Source organism: Poecile atricapillus, chromosome 2 (assembly GCF_030490865.1).
Source record: "Poecile atricapillus isolate bPoeAtr1 chromosome 2, bPoeAtr1.hap1, whole genome shotgun sequence".
NCBI lineage: Eukaryota > Metazoa > Chordata > Aves > Passeriformes > Paridae > Poecile > Poecile atricapillus.
In genome coordinates this window covers 153,579,139-153,593,823 of record NC_081250.1, presented here as the reverse complement: position 1 = coordinate 153,593,823, position 14,685 = coordinate 153,579,139, and the positions used below count along the sequence as shown (strand labels likewise).

Sequence of the window (14,685 nt, the reverse complement as noted above, 5' to 3'; positions counted from 1 at the left end):
ACCCCATTCCCGCTGTTTTTCCCACCCCATTCCCACTGTTTTTCTCGCCTTTTCCCATCCCATTCCCGCTGTTTTTCCTGCTCTTCTCCCACTTTTTTCCCACCTTTTCCTGTTCCTTTTCCCACCTTTTTCCACCCCTTTCCCGCCCTTTTCCCGCCCCATTCCCGCTGTTTTTCCCGCCCCATTCCCGCTGTTTTTCCTGCCCCATTCCCACTTTTTTCCCAACTTTTCCTGCTCCTTTTCCCACCTCTTTTTCCAGTCCTTTTCCCGCCCCATTCCCGCTATTTTTCCTGCTCTTTTCCCACCCCATTCCCGCAGTTTTTCCTGCCCCATTCCCGCTCTTTTCCCACCTTTTCCTGTTCCTTTTCCCACCTCTTTTTTTGCCCCTTTTCCTGCCTTTTCCCACCCCATTCCCGCTGTTTTTCCCGCCCCTTTCCCACTTTTTCCCCACTCCTTTTCCCACCTCTTTTTCTTCTCCTTTTCCCACCCCATTCCCGCTGTTCATTCCGCCTTTTTCCCACCTTTTTCCCGCCCTTTTCCCACTGTTTTTCCCGCCTTTTTCCCACCCTTTTCCTGCCTTTTCCCGCCCCTTTCCCTCTGTTTTTCCCACTTTTTCCCCAACTTTTCCTGCTCTTTTTCCCACCTCTTTTTCACCCTTTTCCCGCCCTTTTCCTGCTGTTTTTCCTGCTCTTTTCCCACCCCATTCCCACTGTTTTTCCCGCCCCTTTCCCACTTTTTTCCCACTTTTTCCTGCTCCTTTTCCCACCTCTTTTTTCACCCTTTTCCCGCCCCATTCCCGCTGTTTTTCCCGCCCTTTTTCCCGCCTTTTTCCCATCCTTTTCCTGCTCTTTTCCCGCCCCATTCCCACTGTTTTTCCCACCTTTTTCCCGCCCTTTTCCCACCCCTTTCCCGCTGTTTTTTCTGCTCTTTTCCCACTTTTTTCCCACTTTTTCCTGCTCCTTTTCCCACCTCTTTTCCCGCCTTTTCCTGCCCCATTCCCGCTGTTTTCCCTCCTTTTCCCGTCCCATTCCCGCTGTTTTTCCTGCCCCATTCCCGCTGTTTTTCCCGCTGTTTTCCCGCTGTTTTCCCGCTGTTTTCCTGCCGTTTTTCCCGCTGTTTTTCCGCCCCATTCCCGCTGTTTTTCCTGCTTTTTCTGCCCCATTCCCGCTGTTTTTCCTGCCCCATTCCCACTGTATTTCCTGCCCCATTCCCGCTGTTTTTCCTGCCCCATTCCCACTGTATTTCCTGCCCCATTCCCGCTGTTTTTCCGCCCCATTCCCGCTGTTTTTCCTGCCCCATTCCCGCTGTTTTTCCGCCCCATTCCCGCTGTTTTTCCTGCCCCATTCCCACTGTTTTTCCCACCCCATTCCCACTGTTTTTCCTGCTTTTTCTGCCCCATTCCCGCTGTTTTTCCTGCCCCATTCCCACTGTTTTTCCCACCCCATTCCCACTGTTTTTCCCACCCCATTCCCGCTGTTTTTCCCTCCTTTTCCCGCTGTTTTTCCCACCCCATTCCCGCTGTTTTTCCTGCCCTTTTCCCGCTGTTTTTCCCGCTGTTTTTCCCGCTGTTTTCCCGGTGTTTTTCCCGCTGTTTTTCCCGCTCCATTCCCGCTGTTTTTCCCGCTGTTTTCCCACTGTTTTCCCGCCTTTTCCCGCTGTTTTCCCGCTGTTTTCCCACTGTTTTCCCGCCTTTTCCCGCTGTTTTCCCGCCCCATTCCCACTGTTTTCCCGCTGTTTTCCCGCCCCATTCCCGCTGTTTTTCCCGTTGTTTTTCCCGCTGTTTTCCCGCTGTTTTTCCCGCTGTTTTTCCCGCCCCATTCCCACTGTTTTCCCGCTGTTTTTCCCGCTGTTTTCCCGCTGTTTTTCCCGCTGTTTTCCCGCTGTTTTTCCCACTGTTTTCCCGCTGTTTTTCCCGCTGTTTTCCCGCTGTTTTCCCGCTGTTTTCCCGCTGTTTTTCCCGCTGTTTTCCCGCTGTTTTTCCCGCTGTTTTCCCGCTGTTTTTCCCACTGTTTTCCCGCTGTTTTTCCCGCTGTTTTCCCGCTGTTTTCCCGCTGTTTTTCCCGCCCCATTCCCGCTGTTTTCCCCGCTGTTTTTCCCGGTGTTTTCCCGGTGTTTTTCCCGCTGTTTTCCCGCTGTTTTCCCGCTGTTTTCCCGCCCCATTCCTGCTGTTTTCCCGCTGTTTTCCTGCTGTTTTCCCGCTGTTTTTCCCGCTGTTTTCCCGCCCCATTCCCGCTGTTTTCCCGCTGTTTTTCCCGCTGTTTTCCCGCTGTTTTCCCCGCTGTTTTCCCGCTGTTTTTCTCACGGTGTAGGCGGAATTCCCGTGGTGCTCCAGGGAATATTGCCGGCTGTACTTGGGCACGGAATGAGCGGCGCCGCCGTCGTTCAGCATCAGGGGGCTGATCCCAAAAAAAAAACCGGGAATCACCTCGGGAAAACCCCGGAATTCCAGGAAAAACGGGAATTTTCCCGCTTTTCCTGGGGTTTTTTTGGGAAAAATGGGGATTTTCCTGTTTTTCCTCATTTTTTCCTCTTTTTTTCCCAGGAAAAAAGGGAATTTTCCTGGTTTTTCCCAGGAAAATGGGAATTTTCCCACTTTTCCTGGGTTTTTTTGGGAAAAAAAGGGATTTTCCTGATTTTGCTGTTTTTTTCTGGGAAAAAAACGAAATTTTCCAGTTTTTCCTGTTTCTTTCCCAGGGAAAACTGGAATTTTCCTATTTTTCCTGTTTTCTTCCTGTTTTTTCCCAAGAAAAATGGGAATTTTCCTGTTTCTTCTGAGGGAAAATGAGAATTTTCCTGGTTCTTTTTGGGGAAAATGGGAATTTTTGCTTTTTTCCTCATTTTTTCCCTGGAAAAATTGGAGTTTTTCTGTTTTTCATGTTTTTTTCCAGGAAATTTTCCTGATTTTCATTGTTTTTTTCTGGGAAAAATAGAAACTTTACTGTTTTTCCTGGTTTTCCCCAGAAAAAATGGGGAAATTGCTGTTTTTCCTGATTTTTTTTAATGGATTTTTTGGATTTTTTTGGATTTTTGGGACTTTTTTTGAATTTTTTCTTTATTTTTTGGGAACTTTTAGGATTTTTGTTTTTTTTTTTTTTTTATTTTTTGGGGGTTTTGGGGTTTTTTGGCTTTTTTTTTTATTTTTGGAATTTTTTTAGGATTTTTGGGGAATTTTTGGATTTTTTTTTTTTTTTGGATTTTTTTTTTGTTTTTTGGGATTTTTTTGGATTTTTGTGGAAATTTTTTGGAATTTTTTTTTTTATTTTTTGGGAATTTTGGGGGGATTTTTTGGGATTTTTTTTTAATTTTTTGGGATTTTTTTTTTTTAATTTTATTTTTGGGGATTTCTTGGGATTTTTTTTAAATTTTTGGGATTTTTGGGGAGTTTTTTTTTATTTTTGGGGGAATTTTTGGGATTTGGGGGCTCCGGAATTCCGCGGAATTTTGGGAATTGGGGACTCACATTTTCCTCTTGACGCCCAGGATTCGATTGGATTGAACCAGGGAGATCAGGAACTGGATCAGCTGCCGGGAAAACACCGGGAATGGGAATAAACAACGGGAATAAACAACGGGAATGGGAATAAACAACGGGAATGGGAATAAACAACGGGAATGGGAATAAACAACGGGAATAAACAATGGGAATGGGAATAAACAACGGGAATGGGAATAAACACCCGGAATAAACACCGGGAATAAAAAACAGGAATGGCAATAAACAATGGGAAAAAACACCAGGAATGGGAATAAACAACGGGAATGGGAATAAACACCCGGAATAAACACCGGGAATGGGAATAAACACCCGGAATAAACAACGGGAATAAACAACGGGAATGGGAATAAACACCGGGAATAAACAACGGGAATGGGAATAAACACCGGGAATGGGAATGAACAACGGGAATAAACAACGGGAATGGGAATGAACAACGGGAATAAACACCGGGAATGGGAATAAACAACGGGAATGGGAATGAACACCGGGAATGGGAATAAACAACGGGAATGGAAATAAACAACGGGAATGGGAATAAACAACGGGAATAAACACCGGGAATGGGAATGAACAACGGGAATGGGAATGAACACCGGGAATGGGAATAAACAACGGGAATGGGAATAAACAACGGGAATGGGAATAAACAACGGGAATAAACACCGGGAATGGGAATGAACAACGGGAATGGGAATGAACACCGGGAATGGGAATAAACAACGGGAATGGAAATAAACAACGGGAATGGGAATAAACAACGGGAATAAACACCGGGAATGGGAATGAACAACGGGAATGGGAATGAACACCGGGAATGGGAATAAACAACGGGAATAAACAATGGGAATGGGAATAAACAATGGGAATGGGAATGAAATCCGGGAATGAGCACCAGGAATGGGAATGAACACCCGGAATAAACACCAGGAATAAACACCAGGAATGGGAATAAACAACGGGAATAAACAACGGGAATAAACAATGGGAATGGGAATGAACAACGGGAATGGGAATGAAATCCGGGAATAAACAATGGGAATGGGAATGAACAACGGGAATGGGAATAAACACCCGGAATAAACAGCGGGAATGGGAATAAACAACGGGAATGGGAATAAACAACGGGAATGGGAATAAACAATAAACAGGAATGGGAATAAAAAGTGGAAATTCCCTTGGAAAAGTGGGAATGGCCTCTGGAAAAGCAGGAATGGCCTCTGGAAAAGCGGGAATTACCTTGTTGACGACTTTCTGCTGCTGGGCGTGCTTCTGGCGCAGGCCGGCAACTTCCCGCCACAGAGCCTCGTTCTCACTGCAACAGGCACCGGAATTCCGGGAAAAAACGGGAAAGAAACCGGGAAAAACGGGAAAATTAACCGGGAAATGGGGAAAATTCCATGGGAAATGGCAGAATTCCGAGGGAAATGGGGAGAATTGCAATGGGAATGGGGAGAATCCCATGGAAAATGGGGAAAATTCCATAGGCAATGGGGAAAATCCCATGGAAAAGGTGGAGAATTCCATGGGAAATAGGGAAAATTCCACGGGAATGGGGAAAATTCCAGGGAAATGGGGAAAATTCCATGGAAAAGGGGGAAAATTCCAATGGGAATGGGGAGAATTCCAGGGAAATGGGGAAAATTCCATAGGAAATGGGGAAAATCCCATGGAAAAGGTGGAAAATTCCATGGGAAATGGGGAAAATTCCACGGGAATGGGGAAAATTCCAATGGGAATGGGGAGAATTCCAGGGAAATGGGGAAAATTAACCAGGAAATGGGGAAAATTCCAGGGAAACGGGGGAATTCCAAGGGAAATGGGGAGAATTCCATGGGAATGGGGAGAATTCCATGGAAAATGGGGAAAATTCCAATGGGAATGGGGAGAATTCCAGGGAAATAGGGAAAATTCCATGGGAAAAGGGGAAAATTCCAATGGGAATGGGGACAATTCCAGGGAAATGGGGAAAATTCCATAGGAAATGGGGAAAATCCCATGGAAAAGGTGGAGAATTCCATGGGAAATGGGGAAAATTCCACGGGAATGGGGAAAATTCCAATGGGAATGGGGAGAATTCCAGGGAAATGGGGAAAATTCCATGGGAAATGGGGAAAAATAACCAGGAAATGAGGAAAATTCCATGGAAAATGGGGAGAATTCCAATGGGAACGGGGAGAATTCCAGGGAAATGGGGAAAAATTCCACGGAAAAGGGGGAAATGTCCATGGGAAAGGGGGAAAGTTCCATGGGAAACAAATTCCATTGGAAATAGGGAAAAATTCCATGGGAAATGGAGAGAATTTGAGGGGAAAGGGAAAAAAATCCATGGGAAATGGGGAAATCTCCATGGAAAAGAAGGAAAATTCCAAAATTCCTCCATCCTAAATCTTTCTGTTCTAAATCCCAAGTTCCTCTATCCCAATTTCTTCTTTCTCTTCATCCCAAATCCCAAAATCCCAAATCCCAAAATCCCAAACTTCTCCATCCCAAATCCCTTCACCCCAAGTCCCAAATTCCCTGATCCAAAATCCCTGATCCAAAATTCCAAACTTCTCCATCCCAAAAATCCCAAATCCTTCTATCCCAACTTCCAAATCCCCTCATCCCAAATTCCAAACTTCTCCATCCCAAAAATCCTCCCAAAAATCCCAAACTCCTCCGCCCCAAATCCCAATCCCAAACTTCTCCATCCTTGATCCCAAATCCCCTCCTCATTCCAAATTCCCTCATCCCAAATCCTTCTATCCCAAATTCCCAATCCCAAATCCCAAACTTCTCCATCCCAAAAATCCTCTCAAAAATCCTAAATTCCTCCACCCCAAATCCCAATCCCAAATCCCAAATTTCTCCATCCCAAAATATCCCTAAAATCCCAAAAATCCCAAATTCCTCCATCCCAAATCCCAATCCCTGCATCCTGAATTTTTCCATCCCGAATCCCAAATCCCTGATCCCAAATCCCCTCATCCCAAATTCCTCCATCTCAAATTCCCAATCCCAAATCCCAAACTTCTCCATCCCAAAATACCCCAAAAATCCTCCGAAAAATCCCAAATCCCTGGATCCCAAATCCCTTCATCCCAAATCCCAAATCCCTGATCCCAAATCCCCTCATCCCAAATTCCTGATCCCTGCATCCTAAATCCGAAAATCCCAAATCCCTCCATCCCAAATTCCCAATCCCTGCATCCCAAACTTCTCCATCCTGAATCCCCTGATCCCAAATTCCCAATCCTAAATCCCAAACTTCTCCCTGCCAAAATATCCCAAAAATCCTACCCAAAAGTCCCAAATTCCCAAATCCCCTCCATCCCAAATTCCCAAATTCCAAATTCCCTCATCCTAAATTTCTCCATCCCAAATTCCCGAATCCCAAATTTCCAATGCCAAATCCCCTCATCCCAAATCCCCTCATCCCAAATTCCCGAATCCCAAGTTCCCAACTCCCAAATTCCTAAATCCCAAATTCCCAAATCCCCATTCCAAATCCTCTCATCCCAAATTCCCAATCCCAAATTCCCAAATTCCCAAATCCCCAAATCCCAAATTCCCAACTCCCAAATACCCTCATCCCAAATTCCCAATCCCAAATTCCCAAATCCCAAATTTCCAATCCCAAATTTCCAATCCCAAATTCCCAAATCCCAAATTCCCTCATCCCAAATCCTCTCATCCCAAATTCCCAAATCCCCTCATCCCAAATCCCCAAATTCCCAACTCCCAAATCCCCTCATCCCAAATCCCAAATCCACTCATCCCAAATGCCAAATTCCCTCCATCCCAAATCCCCTCATCCTAAATCCCCAAATCCCCTCATCCCAAATTCCCAAATCCCAAATCTCAACCCCCTCATCCCAAATTCCCGAATCCCAAATTTCTCCATCCCAAATTCCCGAATCCCAAATCCTCCCATCCCAAATTCCCAAATTCCCTCCATCCCAAATCCCAAATCCCAAATCCCCTCCATCCCAAATCCCAAATTCCCAAATCCCAAATTCCCGAATCCCAAATTCCCTCATCCCAAATCCCTGATCTCAAATCCCCTCATCCCAAATTCCCAAATCTCCAATGCCAAATCCCCAAATCCCAAATTCCCAATTCCCAAATTCCCTCATCCCAAATCCCCAAATCCCAAATTCCCAAATCCCAAATCCCCTCATCCCAAATTCCCAATCCCAAATTCCCAAATTTCCAATCCCAAATTCCCTCATCCCAAATCCCCAAATTCCCAATCCCAAATCCCCAAATCCCCAACTCCCAAATCCCCTCATCCCAAATCCCCAAATCCCAAATTCCCTCATCCTAAATTCCCGAATCCCAAATTCCCAAATCCCCATCCCAAATCCTCTCATCCCAAATTCCCAATCCCAAATCCAATTCCCAAATCCCAAATTCCCAACTCCCAAATCCCCTCATCCCAAATCCCAAATTCCTCCATCCCAAATTTCCAATCCCAAATTCCCAAATCCCAAAACCCAAATTCCCAACTCCCAAATCCCCTCATCCCAAATCCCCTCATCCCAAATTCCCAATCCCAAATTCCCAAATCCCCATCCCAAATCCTCTCATCCCAAATTCCCAATCCCAAATTCCCAAATTCCCTCATCCCAAATCCTCTCATCCCAAATTCCCAACTCCCAAATTCCCTCATCCCAAATTCCCAATCCCAAATTTCCAAATTCCCAATCCCAAATTCCCGAATCCCCATCCCAAATTCCCAATCCCAAATTCCCAATCCTAAATTCCCAAATCCCAAAACCCAAATTCCCAACTCCCAAATCCCCTCATCCCAAATTCCCTCATCCCAAATTCCCAATCCCAAATTCCCAAATCCCCATCCCAAATCCCCTCATCCCAAATTCCCAATCCCAAATTCCCGAATCCCAACCCCGTCCCCATCTCCCTCATCTCCCCAACCCCCCCCTCAATTCCACCAAATCCCGAGCACAAATTCCTGCTTTTCCCAACTCCCCCCCAAATCCCCGACCCCTTGAGGATGAACCCCTCGATCCCAACCCAGAATTCCCGACAAAAATTCCCGATTTTCCCAGTTTTTCCCGGGATTTTTCCCCCGTACTGTTTCATGGCGAGCAAGCGCGAGTCGAGGCTGTCCTGCTTCCCCCTCATGGCCTGCATGTCGGCCAGGAGCCGCGCCACGCTGTCCTGCCGCACCCGAACCTCCTCTCCCTTCAGCCCAGAAACCTGGAAAAATGGGAAAAACGGGAAAAACGGGAATCTGCAACGCTGGCAAACTCCAGGAATTTTTAGGAATTTTTTGGGAATTTTTTTGGGTGTTTTTCCGCGTTTTTTTGGGGTGATTTTAAGGCTTTTTTTGTGATTTTCAGGGCGGTTTTTGAGCCGTTCCGGAGGTTTTCAGGCATTTTTTTTGGAATTTTGGGAATTCTTTTAGGTTTTTAAGGAATTGTTTTGGATTTGGATGGAGTTTCAGGAAGGTTTAAAGGGGATTTTTGGGATTTTTTGGGATCTATTTGGGATTTTTGGGAGGCTTTTTTGGGGCGTTTTCAAGGTTTTTCTAGGGATTTTCCGGCAGTTTTTTGAGGAGTTTGGGCGGTTTTAGGACATTTTCAGGAATTTTCTGGAATTCCCTTTGCTTTTTAAGGAATTGTTCTGGATTTAGATGGAAGTTCAGGAAAGTTTAAAGGAGATTTTTGGGATTTTTTGGGATGGGTTTGGGATTTGTAGGGAGCAGTTCTGCCCCTCATGGCCTGCATGTCGGCCAGGAGCCGCGCCACGCTGTCCTGCCGCACCCGAACCTCCTCTCCCTTCAGCCCAGAAACCTGGAAAAATGGGAAAAAACGGGAAAAACGGGAAAAACGGGAATCTGCAACACTGGCAAACTCCAGGAATTTTTAGGAATTTTTTGGGAATTTTTTGGGGTTTTTTTGGGGTGTTTTTAAGGCTTTTTTCGTGATTTTCAGGGCGGTTTTTGAGGTGTTCAGGAGATTTTCAGGCATTTTTTTGGGAATTTTGGGAATTCTTTTAGGTTTTTATGGAATTGGTTTGGATTTGGATGGAGTTTCAGGAAGGTTTAAAGGGGATTTTTGGGATTTTTTGGGATTTGTTTGGGATTTTTGGGAGGCTTTTTTGGGGCGTTTTCAAGGTTTTTCCAGGGATTTTCCGGCAGTTTTTTGAGGAGTTTGGGCGATTTTAGGACATTTTCAGGAATTTTCTGGAATTCCCTTTGCTTTTTAAGGAATTGTTTTGGATTTGGATGGAAGTTTAGGAAAGCTTAAAGGAGATTTTTGGGATTTTTTGGGATGGGTTTGGGATTTGTAGGGAGCAGTTCTGCCCCTCGTGGCCTGCATGTCGGCCAGGAGCCGCGCCACGCTGTCCTGCCGCACCCGAACCTCCTCTCCCTTCAGCCCAGAAACCTGGAAAAACGGGAAAAACGGGAAAAACGGGAATCTGCAACACTGAGAAACTCCGGGAATTTGTGGAAATTTTTTGGGAATTTTTTTTGGGTTTTTTTGGGGGTTTTCTCGAGGTGTTTTTAAGGCTTTTTTCGTGATTTTCAGGGCGGTTTTTGAGGTGTTTGGGAGATTTTCAGGCATTTTTTTGGGAATTTTGGGAATTCTTTTAGGTTTTTATGGAATTGCTTTGCATTTAGATGGAAGTTTAGGAAGATTTAAAAGGGATTTTTGGGATTTTTTGGGATCTGTTTGGGATTTTTGGGAGGCTTTTTTGGGGAGTTTTCAAGGTTTTTCTTTGCATTTCCCGGCTGTTTTTTGAGGAGTTTGGGCGAGTTTAGGGCATTTTTTGGGAATTTTTAAGAATTCTCTTTGGTTTTTATGTAATTGTTTTGGATTTGGATGGAGTTTCAGGAAGGTTTAAAGGGGATTTTTGGGATTTTTTGGGATTTGTTTGGGATTTTTGGGAGGCTTTTTTGGGGCGTTTTCAAGGTTTTTCTAGGGATTTTCCGGCGGTTTTTTGAGGAGTTTGGGCAGTTTTAGGACATTTTCAGGAATTTTCTGGAATTCCCTTTGGTTTTTATGGAATTGTTTCAGATTTTGATGGAAGTTTAGGAAAGCTTAAAGGGGATTTTTGGGATTTTTTGGGATGGGTTTGGGATTTGCAGGGAGCACTTCTGCCCCTCGTGGCCTGCGTGTCGGCCAGGAGCCGCGCCACGCTGTCCTGCCGCACCCGAACCTCCTCTCCCTTCAGCCCAGAAACCTGGAAAAACGGGAAAAACGGGAAAAACGGGAATCTGCAACACTGGCAAACTCCAGGAATTTTTAGGAGTTTTTTGGGAATTTTTTGGGGTTTTTTTCCGGGTTTTTTTGGGGTGTTTTTAAGGCTTTTTTCATTATTTTCAGGCAGTTTTTTGAGGTGTTCGGGAGATTTTCAGGCATTTTTTTGGGAATTTTGGGAATTCTTTTAGGTTTTTAAGGAATTGTTTTGGATTTGGATGGAGTTTCAGGAAGGTTTAAAGATGATTTTGGGGATTTTTTGGGATCTGTTTGGGATTTTTGGGAGGCTTTTTTGAGGCGTTTTCAAGGTTTTTCTGGGGATTTTCCGGCAGTTTTTTGAGGAGTTTGGGCGGTTTTAGGACATTTTCAGGAATTTTCTGGAATTCCCTTTGCTTTTTAAGGAATTGTTTTGGATTTAGATGGAAGTTCAGGAAAGTTTAAAGGGGATTTTTGGGATTTTTTGGGATGGGTTTGGGATTTGTAGGGAGCAGTTCTGCCCCTCATGGCCTGCATGTCGGCCAGGAGCCGCGCCACGCTGTCCTGCCGCACCCGAACCTCCTCTCCCTTCAGCCCAGAAACCTGGAAAAACGGGAAAAACGGGAAAAACGGGAATCTGCAACGCTGGCAAACTCCAGGAATTTTTGGGAATTTTTTGGGAATTTTTTTGGGTTTTTTTCCGGGTTTTTTTGGGGTGTTTTTAAGGCTTTTTTCGCGATTTTCAGGCAGTTTTTTGAGGTGTTCGGGAGATTTTCCGGCATTTTTTTGGGAATTTTGGGAATGTTTTTAGGATTTTATGGAACTGGTTTGGATTTGGATGGAAGTTTAGAAAGGGTTAAAGGTGATTTTTGGGAATTTTTGGGACTTTTTTGGGGATTTCTGGGGGGCTTTTTTGGGGAGTTTTCAAGGTTTTTCTTTGCATTTCCAGGCTGTTTTTTGAGGAGTTTGGGCGAGTTTAGGGCATTTTTTGGGAATTTTTAAGAATTCCCTTTGGTTTTTATGGAATTGTTTTGGATTTGGATGGAGTTTCAGGAAGGTTTAAAGGGGATTTTTGGGATTTTTTGGCATCTGTTTGGGATTTTTCGGAGGCTTTTTTGGGGCGTTTTCAAAGTTTTTCTTTGCATTTCCAGGCTGTTTTTTGAGGAGTTTGGGCGAGTTTAGGGCATTTTTTGGGAATTTTTAAGAATTCCCTTTGGTTTTTATGGAATTGTTTTGGATTTGGATGGAGTTTCAGGAAGGTTTAAAGAGGATTTTGGGGATTTTTTGGGATTTGTTTGGGATTTTTGGGAGGCTTTTTTGGGGCGTTTTCAAGGTTTTTCTAGGGATTTTCCGGCGGTTTTTTGAGGAGTTTGGGCAGTTTTAGGACATTTTCAGGAATTTTCTGGAATTCCCTTTGGTTTTTATGGAATTGTTTTGGATTTAGATGGAAGTTCAGGAAAGTTTAAAGGGGATTTTTTGGGATGGGTTTGGGATTTGTAGGGAGCAGTTCTGCCCCTCATGGCCTGCATGTCGGCCAGGAGCCGCGCCACGCTGTCCTGCCGCACCCGAACCTCCTCTCCCTTCAGCCCAGAAACCTGGAAAAACGGGAAAAACGGGAAAAACGGGAATCTGCAACACTGGCAAACTCCAGGAATTTTTGGGAATTTTTTGGGAATTTTTTTGGGTGTTTTTCCGCGTTTTTTTGGGGTGTTTTTAAGGCTTTTTTTGTGATTATCAGGCAGTTTTTTGAGCAGTTTGGGAGATTTTCAGGCATTTTTTTGGGAATTTTGGGAATTTTTTTAGGATTTTACGGAACTGGTTTGGATTCCGATGGAAGTTTAGAAAGGGTTAAAGGTGATTTTTGGGAATTTTGGGGACTTTTTTGGGGATTTCTGGGGGGCTTTTTCGGGGAGTTTTCAAGGTTTTTCTTTGCATTTCCAGGCTGTTTTTTGAGGAGTTTGGGCAAGTTTAGGGCATTTTTTGGGAACTTTTAAGAATTCCCTTTGGTTTTTATGGAATTGTTTTGGATTCGGATGGAGTTTCAGGAAGGTTTAAAGATGATTTTGGGGATTTTTTGGGATCTGTTTGGGATTTTTGGGAGGCTTTTTTGGGGCGTTTTCAAGGTTTTTCTAGGGATTTTCCGGCGGTTTTTTGAGGAGTTTGGGTGGTTTTAGGACATTTTCAGGAATTTTCTGGAATTCCCTTTGGTTTTTAAGGAATTGTTTTGGATTTAGATGGAAGTTCAGGAAGGTTTAAAGGGGATTTTGGGGATTTTTTGGGATCAGTTTAGGATTTTTTGGAGGCTTTTTTGGGGAGTTTTTAAGATTTTTCATTAGATTTTCCAGCTGTTTTTTGAGGAATTTGGGCAGTTTTAGGACATTTTTTGGGAATTTTTGGGAATTTCCTTTGGTTTTTACGGAACTGGTTTGAATTTGGATGAAGTTTGAGAAGGATTTGAGGGAGAATTACGGAATTTGTTTTTTTTCAGGACTTTTTCAAAGCTTTCTTTGGGATTTTCTGGTTGTTTTCCCAAGGGTTTGGGGTTTTTTTGGGAATTTTGGGGGATTTTTAGGAATTTTTAAGACAATTCCAAAATTTTTTCTGGAAATTTGGAGATTTTTGATGGATTTTTGGGAATTTTTTTAGGAATTTGGACCAGACCCCGGGATTTTTATCGGATCCCAGGTTTTTGGGGTGGATCCCAGGAATTTTGAACAAAACCCAAATGGATTTTTTAGCAAATCCCAGGACTTTTAATAAATCCCAATTGGAATTCCGCGTTTTTTCCATCTCCCACCCATTTTTCCAGCCCAGATCCTGGGATTTTTAGCAAATCCCAGGATTTTTAATGGATCTCAGCTGAGTTTTGGGGTGGATCCCAGGATTTTTCCTATCTCCCAATTGGAATTCTGGGATTTTTCCCTTTTCCCAATTGGAATCCCGGGATTTTTCCCACCCCAGCCCAAAATCCCGGGATTTTTCCCTTTTTCCAATTCTGGGATTTTTCCCTTTTCCCGACCGGAATTCCGAGATTTTTTCCCATCTCCCAACTGGAATTCCAGGATTTTTCCCTTTTCCCAACCAGAATTTCAGAATTTTTCCCTTTTCCCTATCGGAATTCTGGGATTTTTCACCTTTTCCCAACTAGAATCCCGGGATTTTTCCCTTTTCCCAATTGGAATCCTGGGATTTTTCCCTTTTCCCAACCAGAATCCTGGGATTTTTCCCACCTCCAGACCAGAATCCCAGATTTTTCCCATCTCCAGAGCAAAATCCTGGGATTTTTCCCATCCCCAGCCCAGAATCCCCGGAATTTTCCCTTTTCCCAACCAGAATATCAGGATTTTTCCCATCCCCAAACCAGAATCCTGGGATTTTCAGCAGATCCCGAAATTTTTAATGGATCCCAACTTAATTTTGGGGTGGATCCCGGGATTTTTCCTTTTTCCCAACCAGAATCCCGGAATTTTTCCCACCTTCAGCCCAGAATCCCAGGATTTTTCCCATCTCCAGACCAAAATCCTGGCATTTTTCCCTGATCCAGCCCAGAATCCCGGGATTTTTCCCTGATCCAGACAAGAATCCCAGGATTTTTCTGTTCTCCCAGACCAGAATCCCGGGATTTTTCCCTGATCCAGCCCAGAATCCCGGGATTTTTCCCTTTTCCAGCCCAGAATCCTGGAATTTTTCCCACCTTCAGCCCAGAATCCCAGGATTTTTCCCATCCACAGCCCAGAATCCCGGGATTTTTCCCTGATCCAGACCACAATCCCGGGATTTTTCCCATCCCCAACCAGAATCCTGGGATTTTTCCAATCCCCAGATCAGAATCCCGGAATTTTTCCCTTTTCCCAACCTGAATCCCAAGATTTTTCCCACCTCTGAACCAGAATCCCAGGATTTTTCCATGATCCAGCCCAAAATCCTGGAATTTTTTCCACCTCCAGACCAAAATCCCGGAATTTTAACCTGATCCAGCCCAGAATCCTGGGATTTTTCCCC

General features: G+C 44.3%; 1 protein-coding gene across 4 annotated transcripts in view; it reads right to left on the bottom strand.

The window, feature by feature from the left end:
• Positions 1-14,685, bottom strand: part of HSF1 (heat shock transcription factor 1) — a 48,773-nt gene that overhangs the window by 21,148 nt on the left and 12,940 nt on the right. For all 4 annotated transcript variants that reach the window (XM_058830070.1, XM_058830072.1, XM_058830071.1 and 1 more), the window contains exons 4-7: positions 8,577-8,701; positions 4,736-4,811; positions 3,461-3,522; positions 2,303-2,396 (exon numbers count right to left, since the gene is read on the bottom strand). In XM_058830070.1, coding sequence (XP_058686053.1) covers positions 2,303-2,396; positions 3,461-3,522; positions 4,736-4,811; positions 8,577-8,701 — 357 coding nt within the window. The remainder of the gene's footprint in view (positions 1-2,302; positions 2,397-3,460; positions 3,523-4,735; positions 4,812-8,576; positions 8,702-14,685) is intronic.